The sequence below is a fragment of the Balaenoptera acutorostrata genome, chromosome 4 (assembly GCF_949987535.1).
Source record: "Balaenoptera acutorostrata chromosome 4, mBalAcu1.1, whole genome shotgun sequence".
NCBI lineage: Eukaryota > Metazoa > Chordata > Mammalia > Artiodactyla > Balaenopteridae > Balaenoptera > Balaenoptera acutorostrata.
In genome coordinates, this window is record NC_080067.1 from 103,136,647 (window position 1) to 103,157,952 (window position 21,306).

The following is a 21,306-nucleotide window of genomic DNA, read 5'->3' on the forward strand; positions in this document are numbered from 1 at the left end:
TTTGCCCTCCCATTGCCTCTATGCTACCTTTGGCATTTATTTGCTCTCCTCATTTCAGGGCCACAGAAGTTCACTGGTCTCCAGGTCCCGTGCTCACACTACTCCTGGCTGACATGCAAGCCACAGCTAGGTGGAACCAAGGCCAGAACTGGAGTTCAGTCTCCTGTCCCCAGTTCAAGGCTCTTTCCCTGCGTCCCACAGCTGCCTTCTGCTGGGTTCTTACCAACATTCTCATCCACTACTGGCTTTTCTCTGTTTCTAAAGGCTGGACAAAGTCCAGTTTAGCAGCTGACATTCTATTGATTTGGGTACTTAACCTATAAGAATCGTAACAGTATGATGCTTCCATCTCTGCCTATACAGAAAGTGACAGAAAATGGCTCGTTTCTGCTGATTTCTCCCATAACTGGAAAAGAGGCCAGGGATGTTTACATGTTTGATCTTATTCATAAAGTAATCCTGCAGACTTGTATTCTCTCCTAGATCTCCATTTCACCAGGCTGTGACTTGTTGGATTTGCATGTGCCTGGTTGGGAAACCATGTCATCCTTGTATTTCTGAGTCCCACACACCAGTGGCATGGCTGAATGACACATGCTTGCCAGCCATGGCTGTTTAGCCCTTACCCAGTGGTGGCACTTCAAACCACCCAAAAGAAAAAATATAGGACTTGAGGGCTAAAGTCAGAGTCATTGTGAAGAGTAAGAGAAGCGTCAAAAAACAAAATTCAACCAAGTAAATTTGAAGATTTAATTGGCTTTATTCAACAATTTATGAATCAGGCAGCATCCTGTCTAGCAACCAGAAGGGCACTCTGAAGGGCTGTACAAAATGGAAGGTTTTTTTAATAGGAAGAAGGGTGGGGCAAGGGAACTATTAGCAATAGAAAAGAAAATACTATTTTTAGGCCAGGACAACTTCTTTTTGGGTAGGAGGGAATTGCATGGGTTTTATGTAGATTGCCTCTTCTTCCTCTGGGGGATGAAGGGTGCGGTGCTGACCAGACAATTCCAGACTGGTTGATTGAGATTACATTTCTGGGGAAGGTCAAAACTGCAGTTAAGTCAGGTTTTAAGTCTAGGCTTGTTATCATGGGCTTTAGCACAGGTGATGCCGTTTTGGGCCTGTGGTTTTCTCTTTAACAGAGAGAAGAAGGTGACAGGAAAAAGCACTCTGTACTATCCCAATTATAGCTTAAGAGATGGGCTTAAGCTGGGCACACATGGGTGTGAATGCCTCCACTTCAGCTGTGAGTCTTTGGGCAAGTGCTTACTCTCCCCTTGCCTTGGGTTTCCTCATCTGTGAGACCCGGGTGGTATCTCCCACCCAGAAGAGTTGTGTGGATCAAATCACGTCATGAATATGTAAGGTGCTTGTGCAGTACTGGATCAAAATACTTTGTTTTTTTAAGGGTGGAAAGATTTGCAGAAAGGCTATGAAGAAGGACCTACTGAAGGCACACATAGCCTACTAAGTTTCTAGAGGATATAATACAGTTTTACCCTCGAAAAATAGTGGTAAATCAGATCTCAGCAAGCCAGGTTATCCCAGAGGCACAAATGAAAGCACTTTGCATTCCCTTAAGCCATGGACAGAGTAACCACCCGAATGAGTCATTTCCCACCACCATTACCACTAAGAGGAGGGCACAGGAAGAAGACTAATGAGCTATTTGTTCTCACAATGCCTGTGGGATGAGCAACAAAATAGTCAGTGACCACAGAAACATTTTTTTTCCTACCACAAATAAGCAGCAGTTGATTCGGCTACATAACAAACATTCACCTTGATTTTATATGTTATCTCTTATTCAAATAGCAGAGGGTGTGGGATTGTAATATTAGGTTTCATAAATTAATGTTAATCATAATTATTACTATAACTTAATAATACTAATAAGTTAATATTATAATGCTGATTAATGCCCATTATAGTTATAATAATTTCATAAATTAATGTGAAAATATCAGCTTCTGTTGTATACTTAATATATCTGCCTACACATTAAATGAGACTGGGTGTATAATGTCCCTACAGAGTCCTGGAACTCAAAACAGGGTTGTTCTTGTGCTTGCTCTTGTTAATATACTAACTAGTATATTAATTCAATGTTTATTCTTATTTTTTAATCGGTGAATTATAGTCAGGTCCTCAGAGTATGGATTCTCTTTTTAGGATGAACCATTATATCTAAGATAATATTTACTTTTGAGATTCGAAAAAACGTCTGTTCCTATTATTTCTTGATGAAGACTGCTGGCCACATCAGGGAAGATTATTTTATAATGTAGAAGAATAATAATTTTTAAAAAGCAGGACAAAAACTAAATTGGTTCCCTCTACCCTTAGGATTGCTACCCAAAACCCTAGCACCAGATTGTGTTTGAGGGACTTAGGAGATAAAATAGCGCGCAAAGTAATTTTCAGGTCAGTTTCTTCCGAACAGCAATTTGGAATTCTAGGCGTGCCCAGGCCTAATTTACAAATCTCAAAAGCACAGATCCAGTCTGTGGCCTAACCAGCCTTCTAGCCAAGAACTCTCAAAAAATATTTTTAAAGTCAATTCATTAAGTACAAACCCAAACACACTGGAATTTGAAGGGTTTTCATTGGGTTAGAGGAGTTGGAGAAAATTTTTTTAAAAACCACAAAATTTGCCCATGAATATTGGCAAAAAAACAAACAAAAAAAATAGCCAATCACTGTAGATGAACTACTCCTGGCAAAACAATATCACCCAGGCAGGCAGTGCGGGGTGGGCATCGTAGAAAATTAAGGCAAAACCACGTTCTGCAATCAAACACTAACTCTTCAGAGAAAAAATCACAACTGATGAATGCAGTAGGGCTTTAAGTGTTTTTTCCTATACGCAGATGGGAGAAGCCAATCAAACTGTCTGAGCACAAAAAGTTTCTGTGAAGAATATTTACCACATTTTTGCTATCTATTTCTTCTGTCATCCTCTCTGCTCACAGGGGTCAAGCAAGCACCACTGCCATCCGGTGCTGATAGAAATGTGTCAGTGGACTCTTCTCACTCCACAAAAAAACCAGGTAAGGAATAAAATGCGGACTCCCTCACTCAGCTCTGCTCCAAAACTTGTAACTGCAAGTGACATGTGCTGCAGCAAAAACAAAGTAGCATGCTCACCGTCCCCAAAGCACCAGAACCATGCTAACAGTACCGGGGTATTGCTAGATAAACATACCAAAATATTATCTTCGGGAAAATAAAAAGTGCTTTATGCACAAATTGAATATTAATAAGAACCTGTAACGAGGCACTGATTTAATAATTACTTTAGATAATGTTCTGAGGGGCCACAGTGGACAAATGCTGAAGCGTAACGGTAGATTCTAGCTTTCATCCTATACAAGTTTTGTTCTTATGTAATTTATTATAATATCCTTTTGCCTGAAATGATTTATGTTTCTAATTTGAGGCTGTGCTCTATATAATAGGCCAAAATTATGAAGCGATAATATCTTTGCATTGAATAAGAACTCTGTGCTTTTAAAAGGATGCTGTGAAACCTACTCTGATGTATTAATGTCTGGGTTAGAGATCTATATTCTATCGTCACCACTCACTCTCCCTCCCGCCCTGCAGAACATGCACACACACATGCACGCACCTGCACAATTCCTAATATCCCAGGAAGTACTTAAAGCCACAGGGCATTTTCCTGGATTGTCAATTTTACTTGAAGATTTTTTTATATACTTTTTTTTGGATTAATTTATTTATTTTTGGCTGTGTTGGGTCTTCTTTTCTGTGCGAGGGCTTTCTCTAGTTGCGGCGAGCGGGGGCCAATCTTCATCACGGTGCACGGGCCTCTCACTATCGCGGCCTCTCTTGTTGCGGAGCATAGGCTCCAGACGCGCAGGCTCAGTAGTTGTGGCTCACGGGCCTAGTTGCTCCGCGGCATGTGGGATCTTCCCAGACCAGGGCTCGAGCCCGTGTCCCCTGCATTGGCAGGCAGGTTCTCAACCACTGCGCCACCCAGGAAGCCCCTACTTGAAGATTTTTTAAACCAACATATTATGCAAAGAAAGAGATGAATTTTTAAGCTATAACACAAGACTTAAAAGAAAATTTGGGTTAAGGTGGGCTGCTCCAGGTACCTCGAGCCTCGTCCGCCTTTGTGCAGATTATAAAAAGGTGTCTCTTCCCTTTGCCCTTCAGGCAAACCATTTAGAAAAACGTTCCTTTCCTCTGGGCTGGCAGCCTTGCACCAGGGCTCGTGGGTGGATGAGAGAGCAGAGTGGATGTGAAACTTTGCCTCTCACTTACAGCTCCCTGTCCAGGTGCCCTTGTGTGGTGACTCTGCTCTCCGTGGCCACAGGCTTATTGCTTCTGCCATCAGGGCTATTTTGTTGTAATCTTTTGAGAAGTTCTGAAAGTGTTTGTTTAATTATAATTACATAATAGAGTTGGAGGATGGGGTGGAACACCTACTAAAGGAGAAATTATATGCTTTACCAACTCAAAGCTAAAATGGTGTAAGAATTGTAGCCTGCAAATCAAAGGCAATTGGAGATAATGAGACACAGAAATGCTACTGTTGAGTCTATATAGGAAACTAAAGATGATAAATTCTATACATCTATGTTCTACTTTTCCTTTCAAAGGGCTGATGTACTGCTATATTTTCATCTATAATTAGAGAATATTTTCCCCATACACAAATGTGCTTCATTATCTCTGGGTATGTTACGAGCACTAATTTAGAAGAATATCAGAAAGTATTGCAGGCACTTTTCTATAGAATCTATTATCTCTCATCCAACTGCTACTTGTCAAACATTATATTTTTGTAAAACCCGTGATTTTTATAGAGTGAATCCTTATGACCACTTTATCTGTAATATAATCTCCTAGCTACAATCCCAGGCATTCTTCGCCCACCCTTGCCACCTAGACCCACGCCCCCACGAAGAAAGCCTTTACCACCAAATAATGTCACCGGAAAGCCAGGAAGCGCAGGTACGTCAATCACATACCTTCCTTCTCCCTCCTTGATTTCACTGGCCAAATGCAAGCCCTTCTTGGTGTGATAGCTCAAGCAATGGACGAGTCCTTGGTGTGTGTGACATGTGCCTGTTTTGGCCCCAAAGACCAGACTGTAAATTATAGTTTTGAGGACTCGTATCCTGATTCTGGGTGGGTGGGCTGAAAGCAACCATTCGTGTCCATCTAGGCCAGTTTGCTTCTTAGATGCTGTGTGCTTGGTGCTGAGACAGAAGCCATCACAGGTTCTTCAAAAAGTGGATTATTTTGGATGAGATGTTTTGTGCTGCCAACCCACCAGGTGTAATGGAACATGTCGTCCACTCATCATCCTGTCTCTTGAGATAGAATCCTTTACATCTAATTGATAGCTCCCCTGTCCCCCAGCCTTCATGCTGACCCCAGTATTACGGTGCAAGGGGAAAGATTGGGAACTGGAATACTCAGGGTGACTGAGCAGGTCTAGCCTGTGCAGCAAGGCAGGAATATAATTTAGAAGTCAAGCTGCCTCTCAGCTTGCTCACATGCCTCTATCCTAGGGTATGTGTTGTCTTCTTCCCATAGAATGACCACTCCGAGTCACCTGGGATACTTGTACTTCATCCTTGTCTTGAAGAAGCCTTCTCTAGCTGCCCAAAATAGACTTAGCATTGCCTCTCTGTTCTACTTTTCCTTGAAACATACCTCTGTTAGAGCAAACCACTGTTTTATACCTATTTGTTTGTGTACTTGTCTTCCCCTCCTATATCATGAGCTCTTTGATGACAGATGACATTTTCTCTGAATTCCCAGAATCAAATCCAGTGCTCATTGAGTGAATCCAGTAATCATTGAGTGAATATATGAGTGAAATTAAGAATCAGTGAACGCAGTTCAGGGCAAAGATTCACCTCACTTTTCTTAAAGTTTCTTCCAGTGGACCTGCCAGCAGATCAGATCATGTTCCCATTTTTCCTCCCTCTTCCTTCATCTCTACTTCCTAAATATTCTGTAGTCAGAATCAGGATAACAGTGTTAAGGACAGCTGTGAAAGATGAAACTGATAAGGATTTCTGAGAAAGAGAATGGCTGTCACTCTTTTCACAGGATGAAGGAGGGTGTGGTGATGGGGAAGCTTTCACGATGTAGCAAGGGGACAGTGGCCTCTAGATTGTTTTTCCCATCAGCTGAAGGAGGAATCAACCTCTCATCCATGCTGATGGTGCCTTCCTGGGTCCAGGCCTAGGGACATGGCCCCAGTGAGGAGACCAGGTTTTCCTCATTAATTGTAACCTGGGGCAGCTGTGACTTGAGCTTCTGTAGCTTTTAGTTCAGGCTGAAAGTGACGCCTCAGTTTCCTCCATGGAAGAGTCAGGGGAACCTCCCACCCCAGAGCTCCCCTACAAGGCTGTGTGTCTTCAGCTGCACCTCCACGGCCTTGGTTCCTGCCATATGAAACCTTGCTCACTGCCATCAATAAGTGTAGCTTTGGTATAACTCACCCAGCCTGTGGGATGGTATAAACACATCCCACTTCTGAGATTAACTCTGGTGCCCTCCCTGCCCCGTGCTTTCCACCTCTAACTCAAAAGAAATGACTACACTGAAGAGCCAAACACAAATGAGGTCGGTTATACAGATTTGGCCTGATGACCGTCACAGAAAGCGCGTACGGAATTCAGGAAATCAACTCAATGTCCTGGGAGTCCTCTGAACACAAGCCTTCTTGCACATGTGCCTCTGAGAACAGTCTTAGGCTACTACGAGGCATCTCCACCTGTGCCCTATCTCCAGACCTGCCGAGGCCTCTCAGTCCTGCTCTCCTTGCCGGGATAAATGCTGCTCTGCACCCTCTAAAAAGCTCCTTCGGGCTGCAGTGCAGTGTCTCATGGTTTTCACTCACCCTCTCATGGGGCCTACTCCCACCAGGACCAGGAGCATAAATCTGCAGGGGCTGGCCAAGCAGCCCATCTGAATGGCTCATCTGTGATTCTGTGCTGGGCCACAGTCCTTGGGTCGGTCTTGTACCCCTTGACTCTCTATTGTCTGAGAATGATTCCTTTTCCCAGGAGGACTATAAAGCCTAATCTAGCCTCCACTCTATTCTACCCATACTTGCCTAGACCTTGGGATGCATCCTGTTTGGGAGACCTATAGGTGTTTTTAGAGTGGAGAAGACATTGTTGAATATAGCATCTCAGAGTGACGCTGTTCTAGCTACAGGCCAGAATCACAGACATTACCTTAGAAACTTCTTCTTCTTCCCCAGCCATCTCCCATGCCTGCCAATTAATCTGCAGTCAGGCCACTCCATCCCCTTGACATTTCTCATGTAAAACCCCTTCCATCCAGTTTCACTGCTTCTTACATTGTTCACCTCCTCTGCCCTTGCCTACGCAACTGCTTTAGTCTCTTGAGTTCTCTGTCTGCCACCAGCCTTGCAACTTAACTGTTCACCCTCTCCTCATCTGATCATGTTACTTCCCTAGGGGAAATCTTTTAACGGGTCCTTATCACCTAAAAATAATACCTAAATCCATGGTATGCAAGGGCCTTCATGAACTGCCCTTCCCGGCCCCCCCGTACTCTGCTCTCACTGCTCCTGGCACTCTTGGCTCTCATTCCTTCAAATTCAACACGCCACGTGATTTCATGCTTCCCTGACCTGGTTCTTCCTGCAACCTCTGACTAGAATACAGCTCTCAGGCTTACCTACTGGTCACTTCTCCTCTTTATTGGTACATCCTCTGGGAAGGCATTCCTGCCCTCCTCCCACCCAGCACTCATCATCTTTCCCCATAGACTTGTCCTTTCTGAGACCTTATCCCATACTTTCACAATATCTATAATGCTTCAGTATAATTTGGCTCACACATCTCTCCCGATCAAGGACACCAGGTCTTATTTTCTCTCTAATCCTGGCATATAGTGCCAAACCACATGGTAAGCACTGATAAATATTTATTGAGTAAATAAATGGGGAACTCAGCAGGGCTCCCTATAAAGCCTGAATCCTTTGGCTCTACATTACAGGAATCATTTCGTCAGGTCGAGTAACGTCCCCACCCATGAGGGCAACACTCAGGCCTACTGAAGCCCCCGTGGAGAGAACAGAGACAGATAAAAAGCAACCAACAGCTCCTGCCTCAGGAGAAGATCTTGGTTAGTATATCAGTCACTTCCCACTGGATGCTTAGCTACGAAATACTAAAGGATTTCAAACTAGGGAAAAAAGAGTCCCAGTTCTGGATCATCTATTTTACTCAATTTTATGATTGCTATGAATGTTTTAATTTAAAAGTTATACTTATTTCTAACGTTTTATTATAGAATGTGCTCCTTCCCTTTGCAGACATAGAAGGAAGTTCCCAAGATCTTTAGGAAAGTCTTCCTAAAAAGATCTAGATTACCCAATGCTTCTTACTAAATCACATGTCATTACTAATTATGCGTATCTTAATTTATTAATGAGTATTAGCTACTTGGTTGTAATCTTTGAACCATTATTTATTACACTGAAGGGCACCAGCAGGACACAATTAAAGGCCTTTTAGTGTGGATAATATGTATAGTAATAATAATAATAATTGAAATCAAATTGCAAGGAATTGACTAGGAGGCATATGTATTAAATATTTATAGTTTTACTATTTTTCATTGTATCTTCCATTCTCAGGTAATATGACTGACTTTAGCTCAAGTCCAACAAGAGAAACTGATCCTCTTGGGAAGCCCAGATTCAAAGGTATGTATGACTGGCTCCAAATCTTAATTTTAACAAAGCTATCTTTGGTGGGTGTATCAGTCAGCTGTTGCTGTGTAATAAACAACCACAAAATCTTAGTAACATACTCTAAAAAGGATTTCTTTCTCATGTGTCTACAAATAGCCTGGAGGTCAGCTGATCTCCCATGTGTTTGGCTGGGTGGTTCTACTTCTAGCAACAGGTACAGCTGGGCCTCTTATAGGTTGGGCTCAGGTCTGCTCCACATCTGTTCATTTTGGTGCCCAGGATGAAGGACTAACAGTGACCCAAGAGAAGCCATTCTCATGACAGTACAAAGTGAAGAGAGGGAGAGTCCAAAAACATGACCACATTTCAAGCTCCCTCTTATGTTATACCTGCCAATATTCAATGGCTAAAGAAAGTCACATAGCCAAGCTCATAACAAAGATTGGGGAAGTATACTCCTTCCATAGATATAGAGAATGTTTTTGAAATATTTATTTGTTTGTTTGGCTGCGCCGGGTCTTAGTTGCAGCACACTGAATCTTTGTTGCCACTTGTGGGATCTTCGCTGTGGCATGCAGGATCTTTTAGTTGCAGCATGCAGGATCTTTTAGTTGCAGCATGCAGGATCTTTTTAGTTGCAGCATGTGGGATCTAGTTCCCTGACCAGGAATCAAACCCAAGCCCCCTGCATTGGGAGTGCAGAGTTTCAGCCACTGGACCACCAGGGTAGCCCCTAGAGAATGTTTTTGAACAGTAATCTAATCTACCACAGTAAAAGAGAGATTATATGATATAGAACCCAGTATTTCCTTTTGTGATATGTTTTTCTGAAGTATAAAATTTGATAAATTTCAACATATGTATATACCCATGAAATATCATCACAATCAAGATAATGAATACATGCACCACCTCCAAAAGTCTCATCATGTACCATTATAATCCCTCCTCCTCACTCCTCCCACCCAACCTCTAGTCCCTAGGTAACTATATTATAGATTAGTATGCATTTTTGGGAATTTTACATAAATGAAAAAAATACAGTATGAACTTTTTGTATGTGATTTCTTTCACTCAACATAATTATTTGGAGATTCATCCATGTTGCTAAATGTATCAGTAGTTTATTCCTTTTTATTACTGACTAGTATTCTATTGTATGGATATATACTAATTTATTAAAACTGTTCATGACATTTGGGTTGTTCTAATAAAGCTGCTATGACCATTCATGTACAAGTCCTTGTGTAGACATATGCTTTCGTTCCTTTTGGACAAATTCCAACAAGGAGAATGGCTAGATTGTATATAAATGGACATTTAACATTTTAAGGAACTGCCAAACTGTTTTCCACAGCAGTTGTACTGTTTTCCACAGCAGTTGTACTGTTTTGCCTTTCTGCCAACAGTATATGAGAGTTCCAGTTCCTCCACATCTTTGCCAACACTTGCTATGGTCAGTCTTTTTAATTTCAGCCATTTTAGTAAAGGTGTAGTGAAATCACAATCTGAGTGTGATTTTATTTTGCATATCCCTAATGACTAAGGATGCTGAACATCCTTTCATGTCCTTATTTGCCATCTGTATATCTTTTTTGATGTGTCTGTTCAATTTTTTTTGTCTATTTTTTATGGAGGTGCTTATTTTTTTATTACTGAGTTTCAAGAGTGTTCATATTTTCTAGATTGAAGACCTTTTTCAGATATACACTTTGCAGGTATTTTCTCCCAGTGTTTGGCTTCTCTTTTTTAATTTTAATGAAGCTCAGTTTATCAGTTTGGTTTTTTATATATAGATTGTATCTTTTATGTTATATTTAAGAAGTCATTGACTAATCAAAGGTCACAAAGACCTCCTCTGTTTCCTTCTAGAAATTTCTCCTGTTTCCCTCTAGAAGTCTTCTACTTTTACATTTAGGTCTATGATCCGTATTGAGTCAAATTTTCTATATGACACAAGGTATGAATGCATTTATTTTCTCGCTTATGGATATCCAATTGTTCCAGCATCATTTTTTGAAAAAACTGTTGTTTCTCCACTGAATTTACTTTGTACCTTTGTCAAAAATCAATTGTCCATATATATGTGGAACTATTTTGGGGTTTTCTAGTCTGTTCCATTGATCTATTTATCTACCTTTCCATCAATACCACAGTGTCTTGATCACTGGTTTTATAATAAGCTCTGTGATCAGGTTATGTTAGTCTTCCAACATTGTTCTTATTTTTTAAAAGTTGTTTTCGTGACTCTAGGTCCTTTTATATTTCCATCTGAATTTTAGAATGAGTTTCTCAATGTCTAAAAAAAATAGCCTGTTTATATTTTTATTAGAATTGCATTGAATCTGTAGGTCAACTGGGAAACATTGACAGCTGTACAGTATTAAGTCTTATTACCTATGAACATGGTATATCTCACCATTTATTTAGGTGTTCTTCATTTCTCTCACCAATGTTTTGTAGTTTTCTGTGTAAAGAAAACCATAAAAGTAGCATTTTTTATTTCAGTTTCTAATTGTTCATTGCTAGTATATAGGAAAACAATTGATTTTCGTTCAATGAGCTTGTATTCTGCAACCTTGCAAACCTCTGTAGTCTTTTTGTAGATCCACTGGATTTTCTACCTACAGAATCATGTCATCTGAGGGGAAAGTTTTACTTCCTCCTTTCCAACTTAGGTATCTTTTTTTCTTGCCTTTCTGTGCTGGCTAGAACCTCTAGTGAAATATTGAATAGAAATAGTGAGGATAGGTATCTTTTTCTTGTTCCTTATATTATGGGAAAAGCATTCAGCCTTTCACCATTAAGTACGGTGCTTCCTGTAGGTTTTTCATAGATGCCCTTCACCGTGTTGAAAAAGTTTTCTTCTATTCCTGCTTTGGTGAGAGTCATTATCAGAAATGAATGCTAGATAATGTCTAATAATTTTTCTGACTTTATTGAGATGCTTATGTGGTTTTTCTTTTTTAGTGTGTTAATGTGATAAAGTAATTGTTCTTGAGTTGTAGGCTACCTTTGCATTCCAGTGACAAATTCCACTTGGTTATAGTGCATTCTCATTTTAATATATTGTTGGATTTAATTTGCTAAAATTTTGTTTAGAATTATATCCAGTGAGGGACATTGGTCTGTAGTTTTCTTTTCTTGTAATGTCTAAGTCAAGTTTTAGTATCAAAATGATGCTGAATTTTTTTTCAATTTTCTGAAAGAGTTTAGAACTGGTGTTGCTTCTTCCCTAAATATTTGTTAGTATTTACCAGTAAAGCCATCTGAGCCTGATATTCTCCTTGTGAGAAGGGTTTTACATGTAACTCACTTTCTTTAATAGGTATAGGACTATTTAGAATATTTTTTTCCATAGTGAACTTTGGTAATTTTTGTTTTTCAAGTTATTGGTCCATATCATCTAAATTGTCAAGTTTATTAGCATAATGTTATTCATATTCTCTTCTTCTTACTTTGATATCTGTATAATTTGTAGTGATGTCACCTCTTTCATTCCTTTTATTGACAATGTGTGTCTATTTTTTCTCTTTTGCCTAACCAGTCAGGCTGTAGGTTTATCAATTCTTTTGATCTTCTGAGAAGTTCAACCTTTTTTTCATTGATTTTGTCTATTATTTTTCTGTTTTCTATTTCATTTATTTTTTACTCTGATCTTTATTATTTCCTTTCTCTGCTTAATCTGAGTTTCATTTGCTCTTCTATTCTAATTTCTTAAGATAGAAGATGAGCTCATTGATTTTGAGCCCTCTCTTCTTTTCAGATATGGAATTTAGCGCTACAAATTTTCCCCTAGATATTATTTAAGCAGCATCCAAAAATTTTTGATATGTTGTGTTTTCATTTTTACTCTGTTCAAAATACTTCTTAATTTCCCGTTTGGTTTCTTCTTTGACTTATTAGAAGTATGTTATTTAATTTCCAAATATTTCAAGATTTTCTAGAAATTGTTTTGTTACTGATTTCTAATTTAACTCCATTGTTGTCAGATACTCTGTATTACTTGAACCCTTATACATTTATTGAGACATGTTTTAAGGCCCAGAATATAGTCTATCTTGGTATCTGTTCTCTGTGTACTTGAAAAGAATGTGTATTCTGCTGTTCTTAAGTGGAATGTTGTATTGGTTTGCTAGGGCTGCCATAACAAAATACTACAGACTCGGTGGCTTAAACAACAGAAATTTATTTTCTCACAGTTCTAGAGACCAGAAGTCTGAGATCAAGGTATCTTTGGTTTCTCACATTGGAAATTAGGGCTTCACCATAGGAATTTTAGGGAAACACAATTCAGTCCATAACAAGTGTTCTATAAAAATGTCAATTAGGTCAGTTTGCTTGGTTGTATTGTGCAATTCTTTTATATCCTTAGCGATTTTCTGTCTACTGTTCTGTCAATTAATGAGAGAAGAGTACTGAAATCTCTAGCTCTAATTGTGGATTTATTTCTACTTAACAGTACTATCATTTTTTGCTACATGTATATTAAAGGTCTGTATTTAGATATAGACCTAAATTACTTAGGGTTGTAATAAACTCCTGAGGAATTGGTCCTTTATTATTATGAAGTGACCTTTTTTTGTTTATGGTAATATTCTTTGCTCTAAAATCTAATTTGTTGATATTTATATATCCACTCAAGCTTTCTTTTGATAAGTGTTATCATGGTATCTCTTCTTTTCATCCTTTTACTCTTAACCTGTTAGTCTGTTTAAAATGTTTTCCCTATAGGTATCATATAGTTGGATCTTGCTTTTTCACCCAGTCTGACAATCTCTGCATTTTATTTTGGGTGTTTAGAACCTTACATTTAACATGACGAATGATATGGTTAGGTTTAAGTCTATCATCATCTTGCTATTTGTGTTTTATTTGTCCCATCTATTCTTTGTTCCCTCTTTCCTTTTTTTTCAGCCTTCTTTTGGACTGAGTATTTTTATGATTCCATTTTATCTTTTTTTGTTGTCCTACTCCTATAACTTTTTTGTTTTGTTATTTTAGTGATTGCTTTGGGGTTTATAGAATGTGTCTTTAACTTACCACAGTATCTTCCAGTGATATCCTACAACTTCACAAATAGTGTAAGAACTTTACATTAGTATAGCAGCTTTTCTCTCCTTCTGGCCTTTGGGCTATTGTCATTATAGTTTACTTTTACATGTTATATACATCACACTAAATTGTTAATATTTTTGTTTAGAAAACAAATTGTCTTTCAGAGAGAATTTAATAAGAAAAATACTGTGTATATTTACCTATGTAGTTACTGTTTCAAGTGCTATATTTCCATCCAGCATCATTTTCCTTCTGTCTGAAGGACTTTCTTGAATCTTTCTTGTAGAGTGGGTCTGCTGGTCATGAATTCTTTCAGATTTTGTATGTCTAAAAAGTATCTTGCCTTTTTTTTTGTCCTTTTGCTTTTGTTTTTTTTAAAAGATATTTTCACCAGTTATAACATTCTAGATGATAAGGTTTTTTGTTTTGGTTTTTGTTTTTTAGTAGAGAAATACATTGCTCCACTGCCTTCTCACTTGCACTCTTTCCGATGAGAAATCTGCCATAATCCTTATGTTTTGTTCTATGTATAACATGTCTTTTCTTGTCTTCCTCCTTTAAAGATCTCTAGAAATTTAATTTGGGTCTTTTTTGTAGCTTCCATTTCTTAACTCTCGACCATGTGGATTATAGTGATGATAACTGTTCTACTGTCCTTGTCTGATGATTGTTACAGCTATCCAAGTTTCAGGTTGGCTTCAAATGATATATTTTTCTCCTCATTATGGGTAATATCTTCCTGTTTATTTTATCCAGTTGGGAATATTTTTATTCCTAAAATATTCTTGTATTTTATTCTGGGGTGCAGTTTAAATAACTTGAAACCACTTGATCCTTTTGAGTCAGGCTTTTAAGATTTATTAGGTGGGACCAGAACTGTGTTCAGTGTAAGGTTAATCATTCCCCACTACTGAGACAAGACCCCTTTGAGCACTGTTTCCAATGCTCCATAATTTATGCAGTTTAAACCACGCTCAGGGGGACCAAATTACTCTTGGATATTAGCATAAACTAAACCTATTTAGAAAAGTAAATCAACAATAACACCCATATCATGTATCCCAAAGATAGGGTTCTGGATTTTCACAAATTCAAACCATCCACATCATTGCTTTCATCCATCTGCTTATAGTATTATATCAAATGTCCTCAAACAGATAATTTTATTTGTGAGTTCATCTCCACCTTTTTTCCAAGCTCAAAAAAAAAAAAAAATGCTCAATGTCCTCTCTGTCTTAGGTCCTCACGTGCGGTATATCCAAAAGCCTGACAACAGGCCCTGCTCCATCACCGACTCTGTCAAGCGATTCCCCAAAGAGGAGGCCACAGAGGGGAATGCCACCAGCCCACCACAGAACCCACCTACCAACCTCACTGTTGTCACTGTGGAAGGGTGTCCCTCCTTTGTCATCTTGGACTGGGATAAGCCACTCAATGACACTGTGACTGGTAAGATCATGGCACGTGGACCATCACTACGGTGGGAAGCATTGATAGTGCAATGCATTGGGAATGTGGTACCTTGATTCATACTGTGGCCTGCGAGGCATATCTTAGGAACAGCAAGTCCCCACAGAGTTCTGCTGTCCCTGTGGTACATGATTGTTAAAAGTATCATAAGATGCGAAAAGATCATCTTTGTCCTGGTTATGGTCTCCCTGTTAATTTAGCAGATCTCTTTAAGTTGCATACCTTCCTTCTCCTCTCAAAACTGTTTTTCACAATGTGAAGGTATATCTAGTCTTTTCATTACCTGAAAATCACAGATAACATATGGGAAGTTGCCACTGCTGATAAGATTTAAACCTGTTTTCCTTTCACCATCCCAATTTCTAGATTGACCTAGAATTTTCAAGCAGGCTAAAAGTTATTTCAATCATTTTAGGAAAATTGTTATAGTTTGGTCAATTTTCTGCTTATCTCAGGAAATTTTGATTCTGCTGTCACTCATCCAATTTCTCTAAAAATGACTATGAAAAATAAGAAACCCTGAGTCATTCTTTAAATTTGTCATATGGGATTTAAATTCTCTGTAGTGAACAGGATAGTCAAAGTAGAGGGGAGGGGGTGGGTGGGAAGACTAACAACCCAAATCAGCTAGAGGATGTAGCAAACAGCATGAGGACACAAGTTTCCTGCTGCCCATGTCCCCGCCACCGTGTGCCTGGGGTGGGTAGGCAGAATAGAGTTGCCCACCAAGAGGCTGTCAGGAAGAGTAGAGAGTGGTACACAGGGCGAGGTGAGGAGTGGGGAGATTCAGGGTCTGCCAAAAAAGTTTTCTATGAATAAAGGAGAAAACAGTAGCTGCTTCTCCTCAGACAAAACCGTTTGGTCTGGGCAACTTCCAGTGTAAGCAGCTTATCTTTGCTTAGCTGGCTTTTTAAATTTTTAACCATATTTTGTGAATTTCCTTTCTTATGCAAAGCTTGCCTTTGTTTTGAGAAAGAACCAGCCACTGCCCCTGGTTCCTGGGGATTTGACTAGTCTTGCTTCTTTACTTGGAACTATGCCAGTAGGTATTATCATCCCAGTATCTAAAAATCAATCTCTAAGTATTGATTATCTACATGTATTAAAAAGTTTAAAACTCTCAATCCATGTGCAGTGCTAATAAAGAGTTCCTGTGATAGTCTGAGGCTTCATTCTCACAAGACCAAATGAACTATAAAATTTCACTTGCCTTAAAAATACAGAGCATCAAGTTGGAATTGGTTAAGCTAATATGTTTAACAATCTAATATATATTCACTTGGGTATGTCAATAATATCTGATTTAACTTTTTAAAGTAGGATTTTCCTTTCATCATGTAACTTTTTTAAATTATATAAACCTGTAATTTCAAAGAATCATGAATAGGATATACTTTATCTAACCAATTAGTTTTATAACATTATTATTATTAAATGTTAACAGGCTGCTTGAGATCTTTCACTAGATACTGGACTTATGATAACAATTTTCATGGATAAGAACCACATCTATAACTATTATATTTTATAAATAGAAATAAGTCCATATTTAACCATTACTCACTTAGTCTATATTTCAATGTTGGACCATATGCCCTAATGATCTGTTCTATTTTTTTCCATTTTTGTTTATTTTTAGTGTTTCATTAAATACCACTTGATTTCAAATGTAATCTTTTATAAACCAGCAGCTCAGATAATATAGAGATTCATTCTCATGTCACTGGAAATGGTTTTTCAAGAAAGGATTAAGAAAGATAACAAAAAGAGAGTGAAACATATTCTTCATTCCCCAGGTTGACTTCTGTCAGTAATCTTTCTTTTAATTGATAGGCATGTATTCACCTCTAGTAAATGCATCCAAATTCAGATGCTTCTCCATATCCCTGCTACACTAAAGTAGAAATAGGTATACCATAGAGATTGGCCACAGCCTGGGTCCTTGGACAACTTAAAGTTAAATTACTTATAAGGTGTCATTTTGTGATACATCAAGAGCATGCTGACATAGATTTAAATCCCAGACCAACTGTGTTCTAGATAATGCAACTTGGGTCTATAATTAGCCTCTTTGAACTTCAGGGTTTTTTAATTCGTAATAATAATAATTCTTATTGCTATCAATTTATTGTGAGTACAAGACTTAACAGAGAGTAGTATCACCAGTTGTTATTTTCATGCTGTATTGACCAGTGATGTTCCCAATATATATAATAAATAATTATGTTCTAAGTGAATTATCTCATAATAGGGCAATAAAGCCCTCTGAGGGGGAAAAAACAGACCAATTATTGTGTCAGTTCTTTGTAGATTTTCTTATATCTTTACTGTTAATGAAATTATTTTTTAAATCCCCTATTTAAAATAAGAAATATAGACACATACTTTTTTGTTGTTGGTGGTAGATTTTTATAATGTTCATGGATTTATGAAAAGCTATTATCACTTTAAAGCATTAAAAAGGAAAGATATATACATTCTAAGACAAGAATTCTGAGAAAAATTCTAAATATCTTTTTAATCATGAAGGTAACTTCTAGATCCATTTTGAAAACTCCAGTCTTTCAGGACAAAAATAGTATTAAATTAACATTTAAAACTTGAGTCAAAAGAAAATTAGAAAAGATGTGCTATAAGTGTTGAAGTATACTAAAAGGCTAAGGTGATATTAAAAAGAATATCACACAGTCGATGAGGAATGACCCAAACAAAGATGTTTTTTGAAGGTGATTGCTTTCATGGATAACCAGCTGGAGTGTCATATAAATTGCTCTTTTCGTGACTAAGCAGCACTTGAATCTTTCCAATTGGAATCTCTCAAATTTTTGTGATCCTAGTTTCAAAACACAACTCGGGGATAATAAGGAATAATAAAAGATATAATAATAATAGGTACCACCTGTTGAGCAAAATACATGCAAAATACTATTAAGCACTTTCCATATGTTCCTTCTTTAATCCCTACAAGCAACACTATGAAGAGACACTATGGACATTTTACAGATGGTAAAACTGAGACTGAGATCCAAGCAAGTGGCTTGGTCTGTCTCTTTCCATTAAGTCATGCAGTTTCCCTTTTTTAAAAATCAATTTTACTTCCATTCTAATTACTCTGATCTTTTTCTAGTAAATGTCCCTTCACAGCTGAGGAAAAGATATAAAACGAACACAATTGAATTTGGAATCCTACCTCTCCCTCTCTTTCCACACTTCTTTAGAATAGAAAGCCAACTGAGACATAGGTTGGGAGCAGAGAGTCTGAGGAAGGAATCTTAAATATGGGCCATTAGTCCTTTAATAGCTGCACTAATGTGTCCAGATACAATGACCATTGCCTTCCAGTTTAATTTCTAATTTTCAAAAGGATGGTCATAGGAAATTACTCAGAAAAAGTGATCCTTCTTTTTGGCTTTTTAAAATTCAGCAGTAAAGATCCTTCCCAAATTAAAATTGGTGATTATAAGTCTCCATGAGTTACTCTATAATTTCAGTTTTATTTCCGATAGCCATCTCCTACCTTTGGTCTCAGTGCTAACAGCAGAAATCCCCAGTAACTTGCCAGCTCCTTTGCAACCTTCCCACTTTCCCTGATGCCCACCACTTGTGTATTTCTTCATACTGATGGAGCTGTTTTTGAGTAGGGTTTTGTTGGTTGGTTGGTTGTTGTTTTTTGTTTGATTTTTTTAACCCTCTGTGTGATCTTGTCACATGCATTAAACTGAACCCCAACTGAGAGCAGGGAAAGTAAATTAGTAAATTATATTCTCTTATTCTGAAAGTCTCTTTCTTTTGATTAGCCCTACAAATTCATAGAAACCTACCCTTAAGTTAAATTTATACAGACCTCTATGCAGACTTTAAGGGCATAATTTCTTTAATTCAAGGATAATTATCAAGGGGGTATATGTTAGCAGTATGTACAAAATTTATATAACTTACATAAGCAGTAGGTATCAAAATCCCATAATTCTGTAGTTCAAAATAATGAACTATAGAAAAGTATAGTTCATTGTTCATTATTTGATTAACTGTTATTTGCTGCTGTGGTTTTCTACTCAGTTTTTTGCAGCAGTACCATGTAGTCAGTGACGTTTTTCCCAGCTATATTGTGAAGCCCCATGAGCAGGAAATGTGCTTCTACTGAAATACCGCTCCTCATACAATGTTTTTTACAGAGCCACACTGGGCTTTCCAGCAATGGCAGACAATCCGACTTACCTAACAAAATCATAGGTTACCCATAACCAACGCTACCATAGGAGCATCAACAGTCTTCACAGTTACCAGACCTTTCCTGCTCTAGTAAAGAGAAAACAGAAATGGTCAATGAGCCACTCCCCAAATGCTTTGGGACCTTCATCATCCTCTGACAATCCCCATTTGGAAGTTGCTAATGTGTACAATCAATACGTCTCTAGACCTGCAATCTTGTTGCTCACTTTTATGAGAGTTGACTCTGTTATGCGGTTAGCTTCGAGAGCATTCAGTCCACCAGAGCATAAAGACAAGTATCTGTTGGCTTTTTTTGCTTTGCAGAATATGAAGTTATATCCAGAGAAAATGGGTCATTCGGTGGGAAGAACAAGTCCATTCAAACTACAAATCAAACCTTCTCCACAGTAGAAAATCTAAAACCAGACACAAGGTGAGCCACCAGTGCTATTACAGATGAATTCTGAGGGTGCAGAAATCATAACAAAGGAGTAAAATGACATCATCCTTCTCTATCTTAAGGGAGGGTCTAGTTTGCATTTCATTCTTTGGCTTTCCATACACAGCACTAGATACCCCTAGAGTCTTGGTTTACAAATATGCAAGTTATTGGTGGGGATACAAGAGCTGACAAGATGGTCTTGTAAGTTAACAGTATAGCTGGGAACATTGAAAGATAGAAGGCCATTTATATCAAACATTGATATTAAATACCAAAATTTAGAGGAGGAAAAGTCTATAGACCAGAGACAACTGGAGTGTGGATGGTGTAAACTAGATCTGAAGCACAGAAGAAGTTGCCTGGCATGCTGGAAGGAGAGGGCAAGGAAACAAAAGCCATGTGACAAATGTAGGTGAAAGTTTGTAATAGTTAATGCTTAGTATAGCTACAGACTAGTCCCAGACACAGTAACCCTTTGCTTTTGGGTCTTTTTAATATAGACCAATGAGAATAGATTTTTGAAAATGGACATATAGAATATTAACAATTGTTCAGTAATAAACAACTTTTCTTGGCATTCCTTACTACACATTGATACCAGGTTGTTTATCTTGCTGTATAGTTTTGTGATTCCTTTTTAAATCTAAAATACCTAATATTTTATCAGTTCATTTTATTATTTCAAGAAAAATAAGGGCCTTAGGCATTTCTAGAAATGTAGTAGGGAAGGGGTTTTTTGTTTTTGTTTTGTTTTACATGGCTAAATTATCAAATGTTTTGCTCAAGGAGATTCTCAAATGGATACAGCCAAGCATTTCCATAATAAAGCCAATGTGCTAAATTCATTTCTGGACTAAATTTCACTCTCTGTGAAAAATCGATTTCTTTCTTCAAGCTCCAAAACATTGTCTGATAAACTGTCTATACTTTCAGTATAAAACAAAACAAAAACACCCCTGACATCTTAAGTATAGTACCCCAAGCAACATAGATCAATTTTCACACAATCAGGAGTTTTTCCAGATTGAGTATTTCATAACTTGATAAAGTTCCTCAGTGTTGAAAAAGATCAGTGGAGGTGAAGACTAGAACTTCAGCATCAGAGATTTTTTTTTCATGTTTTATTTCTTGTATCTTTCATTGTCATGTGACTGAATTGAATTGGGTATTGATTGTGACACCCAGAAGAGCCTCTTTGGGATCTGACAGCAGGGAGACTTTTCTAATCTTTTCAGGAGAAAAGGAAGTATCTAATTCATTATAGATGGTTTACTGTATATAAACTGTAGTCCTATACAGCAAAAACAACACTTTTCCACCAGTGTATTTTTTTTTCTTTTAAGTTCTCTATTTTGGGTTGTAATTTGGAGAATTTTGCAACTGCTAATTTTCTTGAAGGTAT

At 37.9% G+C, this 21,306-nt stretch overlaps 1 protein-coding gene across 12 annotated transcripts in view; it reads left to right on the plus strand.

Annotated features, from left to right (window-relative positions):
* ABI3BP (ABI family member 3 binding protein) overlaps positions 1-21,306 on the plus strand; it is a 263,791-nt gene that overhangs the window by 216,625 nt on the left and 25,860 nt on the right. For all 12 annotated transcript variants that reach the window (XM_007164013.2, XM_007164015.2, XM_028168601.2 and 9 more), the window contains 6 exons: positions 2,976-3,053; positions 4,882-4,986; positions 8,023-8,151; positions 8,666-8,734; positions 15,020-15,229; positions 19,787-19,895. In XM_007164013.2, the coding sequence (XP_007164075.2) occupies positions 2,976-3,053; positions 4,882-4,986; positions 8,023-8,151; positions 8,666-8,734; positions 15,020-15,229; positions 19,787-19,895 (700 nt within the window). The remainder of the gene's footprint in view (positions 1-2,975; positions 3,054-4,881; positions 4,987-8,022; positions 8,152-8,665; positions 8,735-15,019; positions 15,230-19,786; positions 19,896-21,306) is intronic.